Source organism: Serpula lacrymans (assembly GCF_000218685.1).
Source record: "Serpula lacrymans var. lacrymans S7.9 unplaced genomic scaffold SERLAscaffold_15, whole genome shotgun sequence".
Lineage (NCBI taxonomy): Eukaryota > Fungi > Basidiomycota > Agaricomycetes > Boletales > Serpulaceae > Serpula > Serpula lacrymans.
The window spans coordinates 453,652-466,015 of NW_006763304.1; the positions used below are offsets into that span (position 1 = coordinate 453,652).

A 12,364-nucleotide genomic window follows, 5' to 3' on the forward strand; every position below is an offset into this window, starting at 1 on the left:
TATATCTACATGTCAAAGTTTGTCAACCTTCCTTCAGAGATTTCCTTTCTGCCTCAACCATTCAGAAGTCGAGTTTTGATGGGGTTAGAGGGTCGGCCAGTGAGTTTCTTGGAATAGGCTAAAAATGGCAAAACTAATGGGATAGTGTTCATATGATCGTAGCTTTTTGTCGAAGGTCAGAAATGGCATTCTGCATCAAATGTGTCGTTCTCACGTATGGATATGATGTTTTGAAGAGTTGTAGATTTCAGGGCAGGATAACCCGTTGGCGTCAAGCGGAAGCCGGCCCCTTCTCCTGAGAGAAGATGCTTTTGTACACCATCTCGTGACCTCTCCTAGGGTGTTATTCCTGCTTTGCCTGTTCGGTTCACTCTCCGGTTCCCCTACAAAATGATCTACAAGTGAAACAAGTCATCTTCTAATACATTGACCATGTCGTTTTCGGAAAAGGAAAAGTTCGAACCTCGACACCTCGAGTCTCAAGGTCATATTGATGAAGAGGATAACGATTCAGATGCAGAGTTTGGGGGCCCCGAAGCTCGTAAGGAGCTCGAGAGGAAATTCATCATGAAACTCGACATACGTATGTCAATCCTCGTGGTGATTTACATACTGAATTATGTGAGCTGTCTCTCCGACGCATATGGGGGCTATTCGTGCTCAAGGCTTACTTGAACTCTACTAGATCGATAGAAATAACGCGGGGTTTGTGCAGTGCCCAAAGTTACATTCCATAAAACCACTTATAACCATTATTGCAGTGCGGCACGATTACGCGGCTTTCAAACCGATCTTAATCTTCAAGGTCAGGAGTTTGCGACAATCCTTTCCATCCTGTATGTAGGATATGTAATCATGCAAGTTCCATCGTAAGGCAGTTTTATCTTATAATTTTTAAGTTCTGTTGACATTGTACCATATGGATTGTAGGAATATGTTTCTGAATTGGATTGGTAAACCGTCCATTTACCTACCTGTGTGTATGATAGTCTGGGGAGTCATATCTATCTTGACTGGTCAGTTGTTGGCTCCTTCCACGTACCACTTCAATCATTATTCATCATATCGATGGTTTTGCCAGGTGTTACCAAGAAGTGTGTTCGTTGCAAGAGTGTTAATTAATCGTAACTGATGTCGTGCTGTAGCTTTGTGGGTGCCCTGCTTACGCGCTTTTTCCTCGGTTTTGTGGAAGCGGCCTTTTTCCCCGGCTCTTTATTTCTGATCTCGAAATGGTACAAGCGAAAGGAGGTTGGACTTCGAACAGCTCTACTGTATTGTGGAAATATCATTAGCAATGCCTTCGGTGCTCTCGTCGCTTCTGGGATACTAGATGGTATGCAAGGTAAGTTAGGGGACGCTGCATGGAGGTATGTCAAGCTGTTGCTGTAGATCACTGTCAACCGTAACTCTGCGATCATGCACAGATGGTTGTTCTACATCGAAGGGAGTCTCACTGTCTTCGTCGCTATATGCGCCATCTTCATTCTTCCCGATTTTCCTCGCAACACTAGTTGGCTGACCCCACAAGAACGTCGCCTTGCTATTAAACGCATGGAAGAGGACTTAGTAAACAGTGATCCTGAAGGAGAGGCTAGCCAAGCAAACGGGCTTAAGTTGGCGCTCACAGACTGGAAAGTATGGTGGTTTGCGTTTGCATTGTGCTTGCAGATCGTTGCCGTGAGCTTTAACATGTTCTTCCCGACTCTAAGCGCAACAATGGGTTTTAATCCCACTGTTACGTTGTTGCTTTGTGCTCCACCTTTTTTAGCTACTGCGATATTTGCATTCTTCTTTTCAAGGCGAGATTTATATGACATCAATTCATATTCTTACTCATTATATCTCCTAGGCATTCCGATAGGGTAGGGAGAAGATTTGAATATATCGTGGGCTCCGAAATTGTTGGCATAATCGGATTTATCATTGCAATGTCTACTATGAATACTGCAGCCCGATATGTCTCCTTGTAAGTATCCAATTTAGTTCAGCTGTGTTTTCATCGTTGAGCTTTGGATAGGTTCCTGATGGCTCAATCTTATGCTGGCTTAATTGTATTCTACGCATGGATGAGCAATTCCTTCCCTTGGCCATCGTCAAAACGGGCTGTTTCCATTGCGTTTATCAATGCATTTTCACAGCTGGGTAATATTGCTGGCTCGTGAGTGTTTTTTTAGTTACTTCTATCTTGATTTGGGCCCTGCTGTGTCCTCGTGATAACACTGGGTGTCAACAGGTATATTTGGCCTTCGAACTGGGGCCCGTCATACCGCTACTCATACGGCATCTGTATTGCAACATCAGGCTTGAGTATCATCATGTGCTGGATATTCAGAGAACATCTCTCTTCCCTCAACAAAAAGATGGCTTCGGAGGAACAAGCGAGAGGTGCAACGAGAAAGGGCTTCCGGTACCTCCTATAGTGGAGAACTAGTGGAGTCGGACTCAGATACTGTTCCAATGAGCTAATAGTGATTGCTATTGTGTACGTCGTATTGACTTTGTTACTCTATCTATGTTGAGAAAATGCTTCCGGTTTGACGAGATCTAGATCTGTTCCACAGTCCCCGCTGCTTCCTTTGCCTTCTCCACTCACTTCCTCCGTGTTCTTGTGACCTGCCGGGCGTCTGACGCTCAATTCTCGATTGACCGAATAGGGCTTCCTTTGGACTCAAGTACCTGGCATATAGATATCTACCAGGAGAGCCGATGCTAGTACTTCAGTTCACCTATCTGCTATAATGTCCTCAAACTTGTATGATCCCGAAGCAAAGGCTGGCTCGGTTCATGAAATCGAAATCAAAGGTACTAATGATGTCAACAACGTGCTTTCTGACAGCGAAGACAGAAAAGGCCACTCTGACAGAACCTCACTGGAGAAGAAATTTCTAAGGAAGCTTGATATACGCATGTCAGTGCTGGTGTTGATCTACATATTAAACTATGTGAGTTTCATAAGAGTTATGTGAGGACCTAGTTTTATCACCTTTTCTCAGATAGATAGAACGAACACAAGGTATGGTCCTCACCATTGTGTGTCTTTGTAGCCGCCTTCATTATACCATACATAGCTCGGCACGTCTACAAGGTTTCGAACAAGACCTACATCTTCAAGGGCAGCAATTCTCGACTATCATGTCTATCTTATTTGTCGGGTATATTATCATGCAGGTCCCATCGTGAGTCTTGTGGATATATGCCAATTCCTACTAAATGATACTTGATGTGATACCAGGAACATGTTTCTGAACTGGATGGGTCGTCCGTCAATCTATTTACCTGCTTGCATGAGTATCTGGGGAGTCATCTCCATACTGACAGGTTAGTTATATGTTTTATTGGAAGACAACACAGCCAATAAAGTCGATCTAAATTTTAGGAGTCACCGAAAAGTATAACATTGAAATTCATCAACGCCAAGTTGTATTCTGACTCGATCATTTCTGTTCTTAGTTTCGTGGGAGCACTTCTAACCCGATTTTTTATCGGTTTTGTTGAAGCGGCTTTTTTCCCGGGAGCGTTGTTCTTGATATCTCGCTGGTATAAACGTGACGAAGTCGGACTCAGGACCTCAATTTTATATTGCGGCAGTCTCATCAGCAACGGCTTTGGCGCACTTATTGCATCTGGGATCTTAGCAGACATGCAAGGTAAACTTGGGCATGCTGCATGGCGGTAAGTCTAACAGTCTTCCGCCTGCACCAGTTGAATGATCAGAATTTTGGCAGATGGCTCTTTTACATCGAGGGCAGCATCACTATATTTGTGGCTATCTGTGCGATGTTTATTCTTCCTGACTTCCCCGAAAACACTCGCTGGTTGACTCCAGAGGAAAGACAGCTTGCCATCACACGTCTCCAGGAGGATGTTGCGAAAAGCTCCTTAGATATAGACCTGAATGTTTATGTTTCGCCGTTGCAAGGTCTCTGGATGGGCTTAACGGACTGGAGGATGTGGTGGTTTGCTGCAGCAGCAGTATTTCAGTTGCTAGCCCAGTCTTTCTACATCTTTTTCCCTACACTCAGTGCAACAATGGGATATGGTACCACAATTTCCTTATTGTTGTGTGCGCCACCATGGGTGTTCTCCGCCTTGCTTGCGTTCGTTGTATCACGGTATGTGTTCGTCAAATCTATCTCACTCCCAAATTGATCTCGATGATAGCTATTCCGACAAAACCAAACAACGTTTTATCTTCATCGCGGTGTCTGAAGTGTTCGGCATCGTGGGATTTATCATATCAATCTGCACAATGCACATCGCGGCAAGATATATTTCCCTGTCAGTTTGGTCACCCTTTAAATCAATGCCAAAACTCATGATTGGTGTTTCAGCTTTCTTATGGCGCAAACATATGCTGGTCTCATCGTGTTCTATGCTTGGATGAGTAATACATTCCCCTGGCCTCCTGCTAAGCGTGCGGTTTGCCTTGGATTTATGAATGGCTTTTCACAAATAGGAAACATTTCTGGGTCGTAAGTTAGTGTAAATCTTTCACGGTCTACTTACGATGATATTATTTTTGCATAGATACATATGGCCTTCCACATGGGGCCCAACGTACCGCTACTCGTACGCTATATGCATTGTCGCTGCAGTGGTATTCGCCGTCATGTGTTATGTGATGAGCGCGCATCTCATCTCCCTCAATAAGAAAATAGAGAAAGAGGAAGAAGACAACGGAGTGCTGACACCTGGATTTAGGTACTTGGTTTGACGAAGTAGCGCCAGATTTTATGCAATTAGTAAGTGAATGTATAGGCTGGAACATGTACGAGTAGGCTACCTCCCACAACCTCTCTTTTGAGCCCTCTCAAGTCTCACGGTAGCGAAGGTTTTGAGAAAGGGACTTCGCAGTTCCTGTAGTCCTTTCAGGTCAAATGATCATCCGTTGTGGACTCCCTCCCCTCCCCCAACATCTGTTTACTGTTTTCGGTTGTCAATGTGGCTTAAGGACCCTAGATAATGGGAGGAAATTTTTTCCAAGAAATAGTATGACCGTCAAGGAGTGGGAAGGGTGGGGGGAACAAGCTCCAGTTTCCGCAAAAGTAAAAGCACTGCGGGGGTCGAGACCCAAATGTTATATTTTCAAGCCCAGTTGAGGGTGGAGATACGTACGTCGCATTGTATACTACTATCTAAGAATCACTTATCTCAAGTCTATGACAGTTCTATTTCTGACATTTGTCCTGAGGTTATCTACAGCACAACAGTTCTCCCGGCGTCTTTCTTTGGCATCCCAAATGTTCTCGTGACCCAGGTCTGACACTCTTTCCTGATATCAGACTGGCGTGGCTTCTTGACTAGTGCCCAGATTATAGGTACTTGCCAAGCAAAGCTAACGACGGAGCCTCGTCTTTTATGCTGTTTCAATGCCTCCTAGTCCTTTTGACACAATGCCAATAGCTAATTCTTTACAAGGAGCCGAGGCCGGAGATCACAATGAATTACATGAACTACGAAGTGCATGTGAAAATGGCGTTATCCATATTGGTAGAGTACAACCGGAGAAGAGATTAGTGAGGAAAATTGACATACGAATGTCGATATTAGCAGTGCTCTTTATTTTGAATTTTGTGAGTATTACCAGTGAACTTCGAGCGATTACCGCTCAACATTTTGCATCAGATAGACAAAACAAACATCAGGCGAGGCCATTTAACTGCGGTCTTTTATATGTATATGTGCTAACCCCTGCCGAAACAGTTCTGCACGACTTCAAGGCTTCCAGCAGGACTTACATCTTCAGGGACAGCAGTATCCAACCGTTTTGTCCGTTCTGTATGTTGGATATATTATCATGCAAGTTCCATCGTGAGTCTCACTGGGTCTGAAGACGTATTCACTGCTGAACCACGCATGGGAATATTCGCAGAAATATGTTTTTGAACTGGCTTGGGCGCCCTTCGATCTATATACCCTCTTGCGTTGTTATCTGGGGCACTATCTCGATTCTTATAGGTTTGTGACATATTCCCCAGTCTTGCAGTGTTGAGTAAAACTTACCGAAGTCGAGTGGTTCAGGAGTCACTGAAAAGTAATTGTACTCGCACCCAACAGTGCTAATATGCTGATTCCTGGGTAACTTTTATTCATAGCTATATCGGTGTTCTTCTAGCACGATTTTTCCTTGGTACCGTCGAATCAGCTTTCTTTCCGGGAGCATTATTCATAATATCGTGTTGGTATAAACGTGACGAAATTGGACTTAGGACCTCCATACTCGATTGTGGCAGTCTTATCAGTAACGGTTTTGGTGCTCTTGCAGCTTCTGGAATCCTGAGCGGTATGCAAGGCAAACTCGGACACTCTGCATGGAGGCAAGTCTGACCTCTTTTCCAACCATTTAAACCGATAAAGCATATTCCTGGCAGGTGGCTTTTCTATTTCGAGGGTAGCATTACTATTTTTGTTGCTCTCTGCGCAATGCTTATTCTCCCTGACTTTCCTCACAACACTCGATGGCTTACTCCAGAAGAGAGGCAATTTGCTGTTTCGCGCTTGCAGGAGGACGTGGCAAAGGACTCTGTGAATGCAGAAGAAACTACTCATGTCTCACCTTTGAGAGGCCTCTGGTTGGCGGTCACAGACTGGAAGATGTGGTGGTTTACTATCGCAGCGACTTTTCAGATTCTGGCACAATCTTTCTCTATATTCTTCCCAACCCTCAGTGCAACGATGGGGTTTGACACAACCATCTCTTTACTATTGTGTGCGCCGCCATGGATTTGTGCAACATTTATCGTGTTCAGTATCTCACGGTATTTCCGTTCAGCTTTGTGTATATTGCCTTATATCACTGAATCCTTGCACTAGCTACTCCGACCACACAAAGCGACGTTTTATCTTTATACTCGTGACAGAAACAATTAGCATCATTGGTTTTATCATCTCGATGTGCACAATGAACACTGTAGCAAGATACATATCTCTGTGAGTGCAAGTCATTGATGGGGCTACTCAAATATATTACTCAAATGACTTTTTTGTAGGTTTCTGATGATTCATTCATTTGCTGGGGTTGTAGTTTTCTACACATGGATGAGCAACACGTTTCCTTGGTCCCCCGCTAAACGCGCCGTCTGTCTTGCGTTCATGAATTCTATCTCTCAACTAGGCAATGTCTGTGGATCGTAAGCAGCCTGTTGTCTCTGCTGGTTTCTGAGTCTGACATCCCATATTTTCAGTTACGTATGGCCTTCGACATGGGGTCCATCATACCGCTACTCATATGCTATTTGTATCGCCTCGACAGTTTTGTTTATTATTATGTGCTGGGTTATGAGTATGCACCTCGCCACTCTGAACAAGAAGATGGCGAAAGAGGAGGAGGAGCGTGGCGCTCTGACACCTGGCTTTAGATACTTGGTTTAATTGAGCGGGCTCCTTACACCCTCTATATATACTATTGTTGACCGTCACAGTGGCTATATGTACTTCGTTTCACAAAATGTTCGTGCAAACAATGTCTACGCTGTTGTGGCTAAGACCTCAAGGCCTCATGATCAGCCACTTTATCTCATGGTTGATGCCAAAACATCCAGCTCATTGTTCTCAATAACGAACTTGGATTTCTTGCTCAATTTCAATGTTTTTGACTTATTTTTTATATTTTATATTTTTTTTTCAAAATTTGATATTATACAGGTAAGTAGAATATTTATATATGGTTAGAGAGGTACCATCGTGTCGTTTTTGGTGGTTGACACCAAAGGTGGGCTCCTATTGTCATTCGCATAAGAGTAAGTATGGCTTAAGGACCTTGCATGCCGGGAGAGAATCCCTTCCGAGAAATTGTATGGCCGCCAAGGAGTGGGAAGGATGGAGAGGAACCGCCGTGGCAAACTTCACCGAGAAGCATTGTGGGGTGAAGATACGTACGTCGCATTGTACAATTACTCTTAAGAATTGCTTATCTCAAGTCGATGACAGTTATAGTTCTGAAATTCGTCATGACGTTATGCACAGCCGCGGCATTTCACAGTTTCTCCAATGTCTTCCTTTAGCACTGTGCATGTTCTCGTGACCCTGGTCTGGCGCTCTTCCTGGTATCAAGCTGACATGGCTCCTTGAATGGCGTGCCTACACAATAGGTACTTGCCAAGTGAAGCTAACGATTGAGTCTCGTCCTTTTTGCTTTTCTCCATGCCTCCGAGTTCTTTTGACACACTAGCGACAACTACTTCTTTACGAGGAGCCGTGGGTCACAATGAAGCGCATGAACTACGACGTAGATGTGAAAATGGTGATATTCACATTGATAGACTACAACTGGAGAAGAGATTACTGAGGAAAGTTGACATGCGAATGTCGATCCTAGTGGTGCTCTATATTTTGAACTTTGTGAGTATTGCCAGTGAACTTCGAGCAACTATCGCTCAACATTCCCCTCAGATAGACAAAACAAACATTAGGCGAGGCTATTCGAATACAGTCTTGCATACCTGTGTATACTAAACGCTGCCAAAACAGCTCTGCACGACTTCAAGGCTTCCAGCAGGACTTACATCTTCAAGGACAGCAGTATTCAACCGTTTTGTCCATTCTCTTTGTCGGATACATCATCATGCAAGTCCCATCGTGAGTCTCATCGGTGTTGAAGGCATATTCACAGCTGACCCACAAATGGAAATATTCGCAGAAATATGTTTTTGAACTGGTTTGGGCGCCCTTCAATCCATATACCCTCTTGCGTTGTTATCTGGGGCACTATCTCGATTCTTATAGGTTTGTGATATGTTCTCCAGTCTCGCAGTGTTGTTTTAAACTTACTCGAATCGAGTGGTTTAGGAGTAACTGAGAAGTAATCACACACGCATTAGACAGTGCTAATATACTGATTCCTGGGTAACTTTTATTCATAGCTATATCGGTGTTCTTCTAGCACGATTTTTTCTTGGCATCGTTGAATCAGCTTTCTTTCCGGGAGCATTATTCACAATATCGTGTTGGTATAAACGTGACGAAATTGGACTTAGGACCTCCATACTCGATTGTGGCAGTCTTATCAGTAACGGTTTTGGTGCTCTTGCAGCTTCTGGAATCCTGAGCGGTATGCAAGGCAAACTCGGACACTCTGCATGGAGGCAAGTCTGACCTATTATTCAACTATTATAGCCAATAAAGTAGACTCCTGGCAGATGGCTTTTCTATATCGAGGGCAGCATTACCATTTTTGTTGCTCTCTGCGCAATGCTTATTCTCCCTGACTTTCCTCACAACACACGTTGGCTTACTCCGGAAGAGAGGCAATTTGCTGTTTTGCGCTTGCAGGAGGACGTGGCAAAGGACTCTGCAAATACAGAAGAAACTACCCACCTTTCACCATTGAGAGGCCTCTGGCTGGCGCTCACAGACTGGAAAATGTGGTGGTTTACAATTGCAGCGACTCTTCAGCTTCTGTCGCAATCCTTCTATATCTTCTTCCCAACCCTCAGTGCAACGATGGGATTCGACACGACCATCTCTTTACTATTGTGTGCGCCACCATGGATTTGTGCAACATTTATCGTGTTCAGTATCTCACGGTATTTCCGTTCAGCTTTATGTATTTCTCCTTATTACTGAATCATTGCACTAGCTACTCCGACCACACAAAGCGGCGTTTTATCTTTATATTCGTGACAGAAACAATCAGCATCATTGGTTTTATCATCTCGATGTGCACAATGAACACTGTAGCAAGATACTTATCTCTGTAGGTGCAAGCCATTAATGTGTTTACTTGAACCTATTACTCAGATTACCTTGTTATAGTTTCCTGATGATTCAGTCATACGCTGGGCTTGTAGTTTTCTACACTTGGATGAGCAACACGTTTCCTTGGTCCCCCGCTAAACGCGCTGTCTGCCTTGCATTCATGAATTCTATCTCTCAACTAGGCAATGTCTGTGGATCGTATGTGGCCTGTTATCACTGCTGATTTCCAAGTCTCTGACATTTCACCTGTTCAGCTACGTATGGCCTTCCACATGGGGTCCATCGTACCGCTACTCATATGCTATTTGTGTCGCCTCAACGGCTTTGTTTATTATCATGTGCTGGGTCATGAGTATGCACCTCACAACTCTGAACAAGAAGATGGCGAAAGAGGAGGAGGAGCGTGGGGTTCTGACGCCTGGTTTTAGATACTTGGTTTGATTGAGTAGGCCTTTTTAACATCTCCTTTACCGTTGTTGACCGTCTATGCTATTCTTTGCCTAGAAAACGTTCGCGCGAGCTATAGTGCGATGGTTCTTGATCTCAATAGTTTGTCTGGTCAGACGATATCACCTGTGTGCAGCATGATGCACATGTGTGTTGGTGACTAGGTGACTCTCGAAGGTAATCCAGATGGTCCCGTTCAGAATGAGCTGCCCCTTTTCTTTCCTACGACTCGCGGCACCAGGCTGACAACCTTGGAGTAAAGCCACAACCAATACACAGTATGCTCATTTGGTTCGAATATGCGCTGGCATATGGGTCCAAGTAGGACACCCTTTCGTCTGCCTGAATTCTGATTTTGTCGAGCCCCATGTCAGCAACGAGCTCGGTTATGAATCCTTTTGACACCGAGCCTCAGCCACAGGACGGGACGTATAGACATGCACAACTTCATATGAACTCTGTTTGCAAGTAATGAACGCTTCTATCGTGTAAGTCATTTAAGTCATTGACAGAGTTGGTTAATCTGAAGTGATTTGAGACGCTGTTGTGCGATACAACTGTAATCCCATCGATTTACTAAATAATGCTAGGGCACTGCTATGGTCGCCATTCTACATCTTGGCCTTGACGGCCTCCTTGACCTTCGCTTTCTGCAACGCTTCCATAAACTTTTTTCCATGTTCTGCGTGATTGTGAAGATTAAGATGTTCTAGCACCATTTGACCTGGCGAACCCTTCAACCACTCCTCTAACGAGAAATCTTCAAATTTTGGTGCCCTGAACACTTCCAGCATCTCTACTTCTTCACCATCTCCTCCAGTATTCTCTACGTAGTGCCCCAGACTGCGAGGCACAATCCCGACGTCACCAGCCTGATAGTCAAATGTGCGCGCATTACCACTTCCTGCGAACACTGTGACGCGGGCATGTCCACGGATGAAGAACGACCATTCGTCTGCGTTGGGGTGCCAATGCAGCTCGCGAAGACCATGCGGTTCGATAATCACGTGTGCAGCAGAAATGGTAGTCGAAACTGGGAAATTGGATGTGTCGGTAATGCGAACTTCACCACCTGGAGTTTTTAGGGGGCGTTGCGCTAGCATACTGTGGGTGAAGCGGTGCTTAGATTTTGGAACAAAATTAACGATACTTGGAAGTGGAGAGGGAATCTCTCCGCGAAAGATATATTTCTCTGTGGAATATGATGAGACGAGCTGAAAGTGTGGTGGATTTTCAGCTTTACTTACCCTTTTTCGATAAATGGTCAAATACCGCAGGATCAAGCCTGAAGTTTTTGGCGACCACGTCTTTAGGTGTGTGGGAGAGCCAGTCAGACAGCAAAAAGGTCTCATCTTCCGAGAAGTTTCCATCGTCAAAGACGAGCATGAATTCACATCCCCCTGGCCCAATACCTTGAATCGAATGAGGCCTTCCCCTTGGGGCGTACCAAATATCACCCTTTTGCAAATCGGCCTCGTATGCACCGCCATCAAGATCGAGCACTGTAAATCTGGATCGTCCCTCAAGCATATATGCCCACTCCGCCTCACGGTGCCAATGAAGCTCACGGATCGCGCCCTCTTCAAGACGCATATTGACACCAGCTAATTCAACAGATGATGGGAGCTCGCGGACGGTTGTCTGACGGGCCCAACCTCCCTCTTCGATGCGGGTATGTGAATCTGCGAAAGACCACTTTAGGGAAGGGAGAGTGCCGTGATCGGTTTGTGGGGGGCGTACAAGAGAGGTAGCTTGTTTTTCGCGATCATAGTTTCGTGGTCCAATAATGTTGGATCCAAGAGAGTCTTGTTTTGGTTCGATAGGTGGCTTGGGAGGTGACATTGTGGACTGCGAGGTGGGGGTTGAAGAAACTTGAAGGATGCAATGAGAGCTTTTATATGATAAAAACCGAACAGTGACGCAGCCATGACGCAGGGTTCGACAGTAGATCGGAGAGTTGCGGTAAACTTATTCTGTAAGAGGAGAAGTTGCGTGCAGACTTGAGGTTGGAAAAGAGGAAGCACCGTTGGGACCATCAAGGGCGCCCGTACAACGTCATAGCTATTTATGTCATTGAACCCAGGTTATCAATAGCTTGTCAATACTGCTGAGAACCAATCGATATGACATTGCTTACGATGACGATCACTAACCAATTCATGCTAACCGCGCCCTGTGCGCTGAAGATACGACCTACGCAGACGCATCGGAGTCCGAGTCT

The 12,364-nt window shown here is 44.8% G+C and overlaps 4 protein-coding genes across 4 annotated transcripts; 3 read left to right on the forward strand and 1 right to left on the reverse strand.

Moving 5' to 3' along the window:
- Positions 1 to 432: 432 nt before the first annotated feature.
- SERLADRAFT_453200 (uncharacterized protein) lies at positions 433 to 2,420 on the forward strand (the record flags this gene model as incomplete). Its single annotated transcript, XM_007323252.1, has 9 exons — positions 433 to 621; positions 686 to 705; positions 762 to 869; positions 931 to 1,023; positions 1,146 to 1,367; positions 1,425 to 1,739; positions 1,850 to 1,966; positions 2,018 to 2,158; positions 2,234 to 2,420. 9 exons carry the CDS (start codon positions 433 to 435, stop codon positions 2,418 to 2,420), a joined length of 1,392 nt encoding a protein of 463 aa, XP_007323314.1.
- A 318-nt stretch (positions 2,421 to 2,738) lies between these two features.
- SERLADRAFT_442699 (uncharacterized protein) lies at positions 2,739 to 7,371 on the forward strand (the record flags this gene model as incomplete). Its single annotated transcript, XM_007323253.1, has 16 exons — positions 2,739 to 2,942; positions 2,994 to 3,013; positions 3,069 to 3,176; positions 3,233 to 3,318; positions 3,377 to 3,389; positions 3,451 to 3,672; positions 3,726 to 4,112; positions 4,162 to 4,278; positions 4,332 to 4,472; positions 4,528 to 4,701; positions 5,704 to 5,811; positions 5,873 to 5,958; positions 6,022 to 6,034; positions 6,096 to 6,283; positions 7,025 to 7,130; positions 7,185 to 7,371. The coding sequence occupies 16 exons, from the start codon at positions 2,739 to 2,741 to the stop codon at positions 7,369 to 7,371; spliced, it is 2,160 nt and encodes a 719-aa protein (XP_007323315.1).
- Positions 7,372 to 8,142: 771 nt separating this feature from the next.
- On the forward strand, positions 8,143 to 10,137 carry SERLADRAFT_352315 (uncharacterized protein; the record flags this gene model as incomplete). Its single annotated transcript, XM_007323254.1, has 8 exons — positions 8,143 to 8,340; positions 8,432 to 8,577; positions 8,639 to 8,728; positions 8,862 to 9,087; positions 9,127 to 9,524; positions 9,578 to 9,694; positions 9,754 to 9,894; positions 9,951 to 10,137. 8 exons carry the CDS (start codon positions 8,143 to 8,145, stop codon positions 10,135 to 10,137), a joined length of 1,503 nt encoding a protein of 500 aa, XP_007323316.1.
- A 617-nt stretch (positions 10,138 to 10,754) lies between these two features.
- Positions 10,755 to 11,985, reverse strand: SERLADRAFT_442700 (putative oxalate decarboxylase/oxidase; the record flags this gene model as incomplete). Its single annotated transcript, XM_007323255.1, has 2 exons — positions 10,755 to 11,335; positions 11,391 to 11,985. 2 exons carry the CDS (start codon positions 11,983 to 11,985, stop codon positions 10,755 to 10,757), a joined length of 1,176 nt encoding a protein of 391 aa, XP_007323317.1.
- Positions 11,986 to 12,364: the final 379 nt, after the last annotated feature.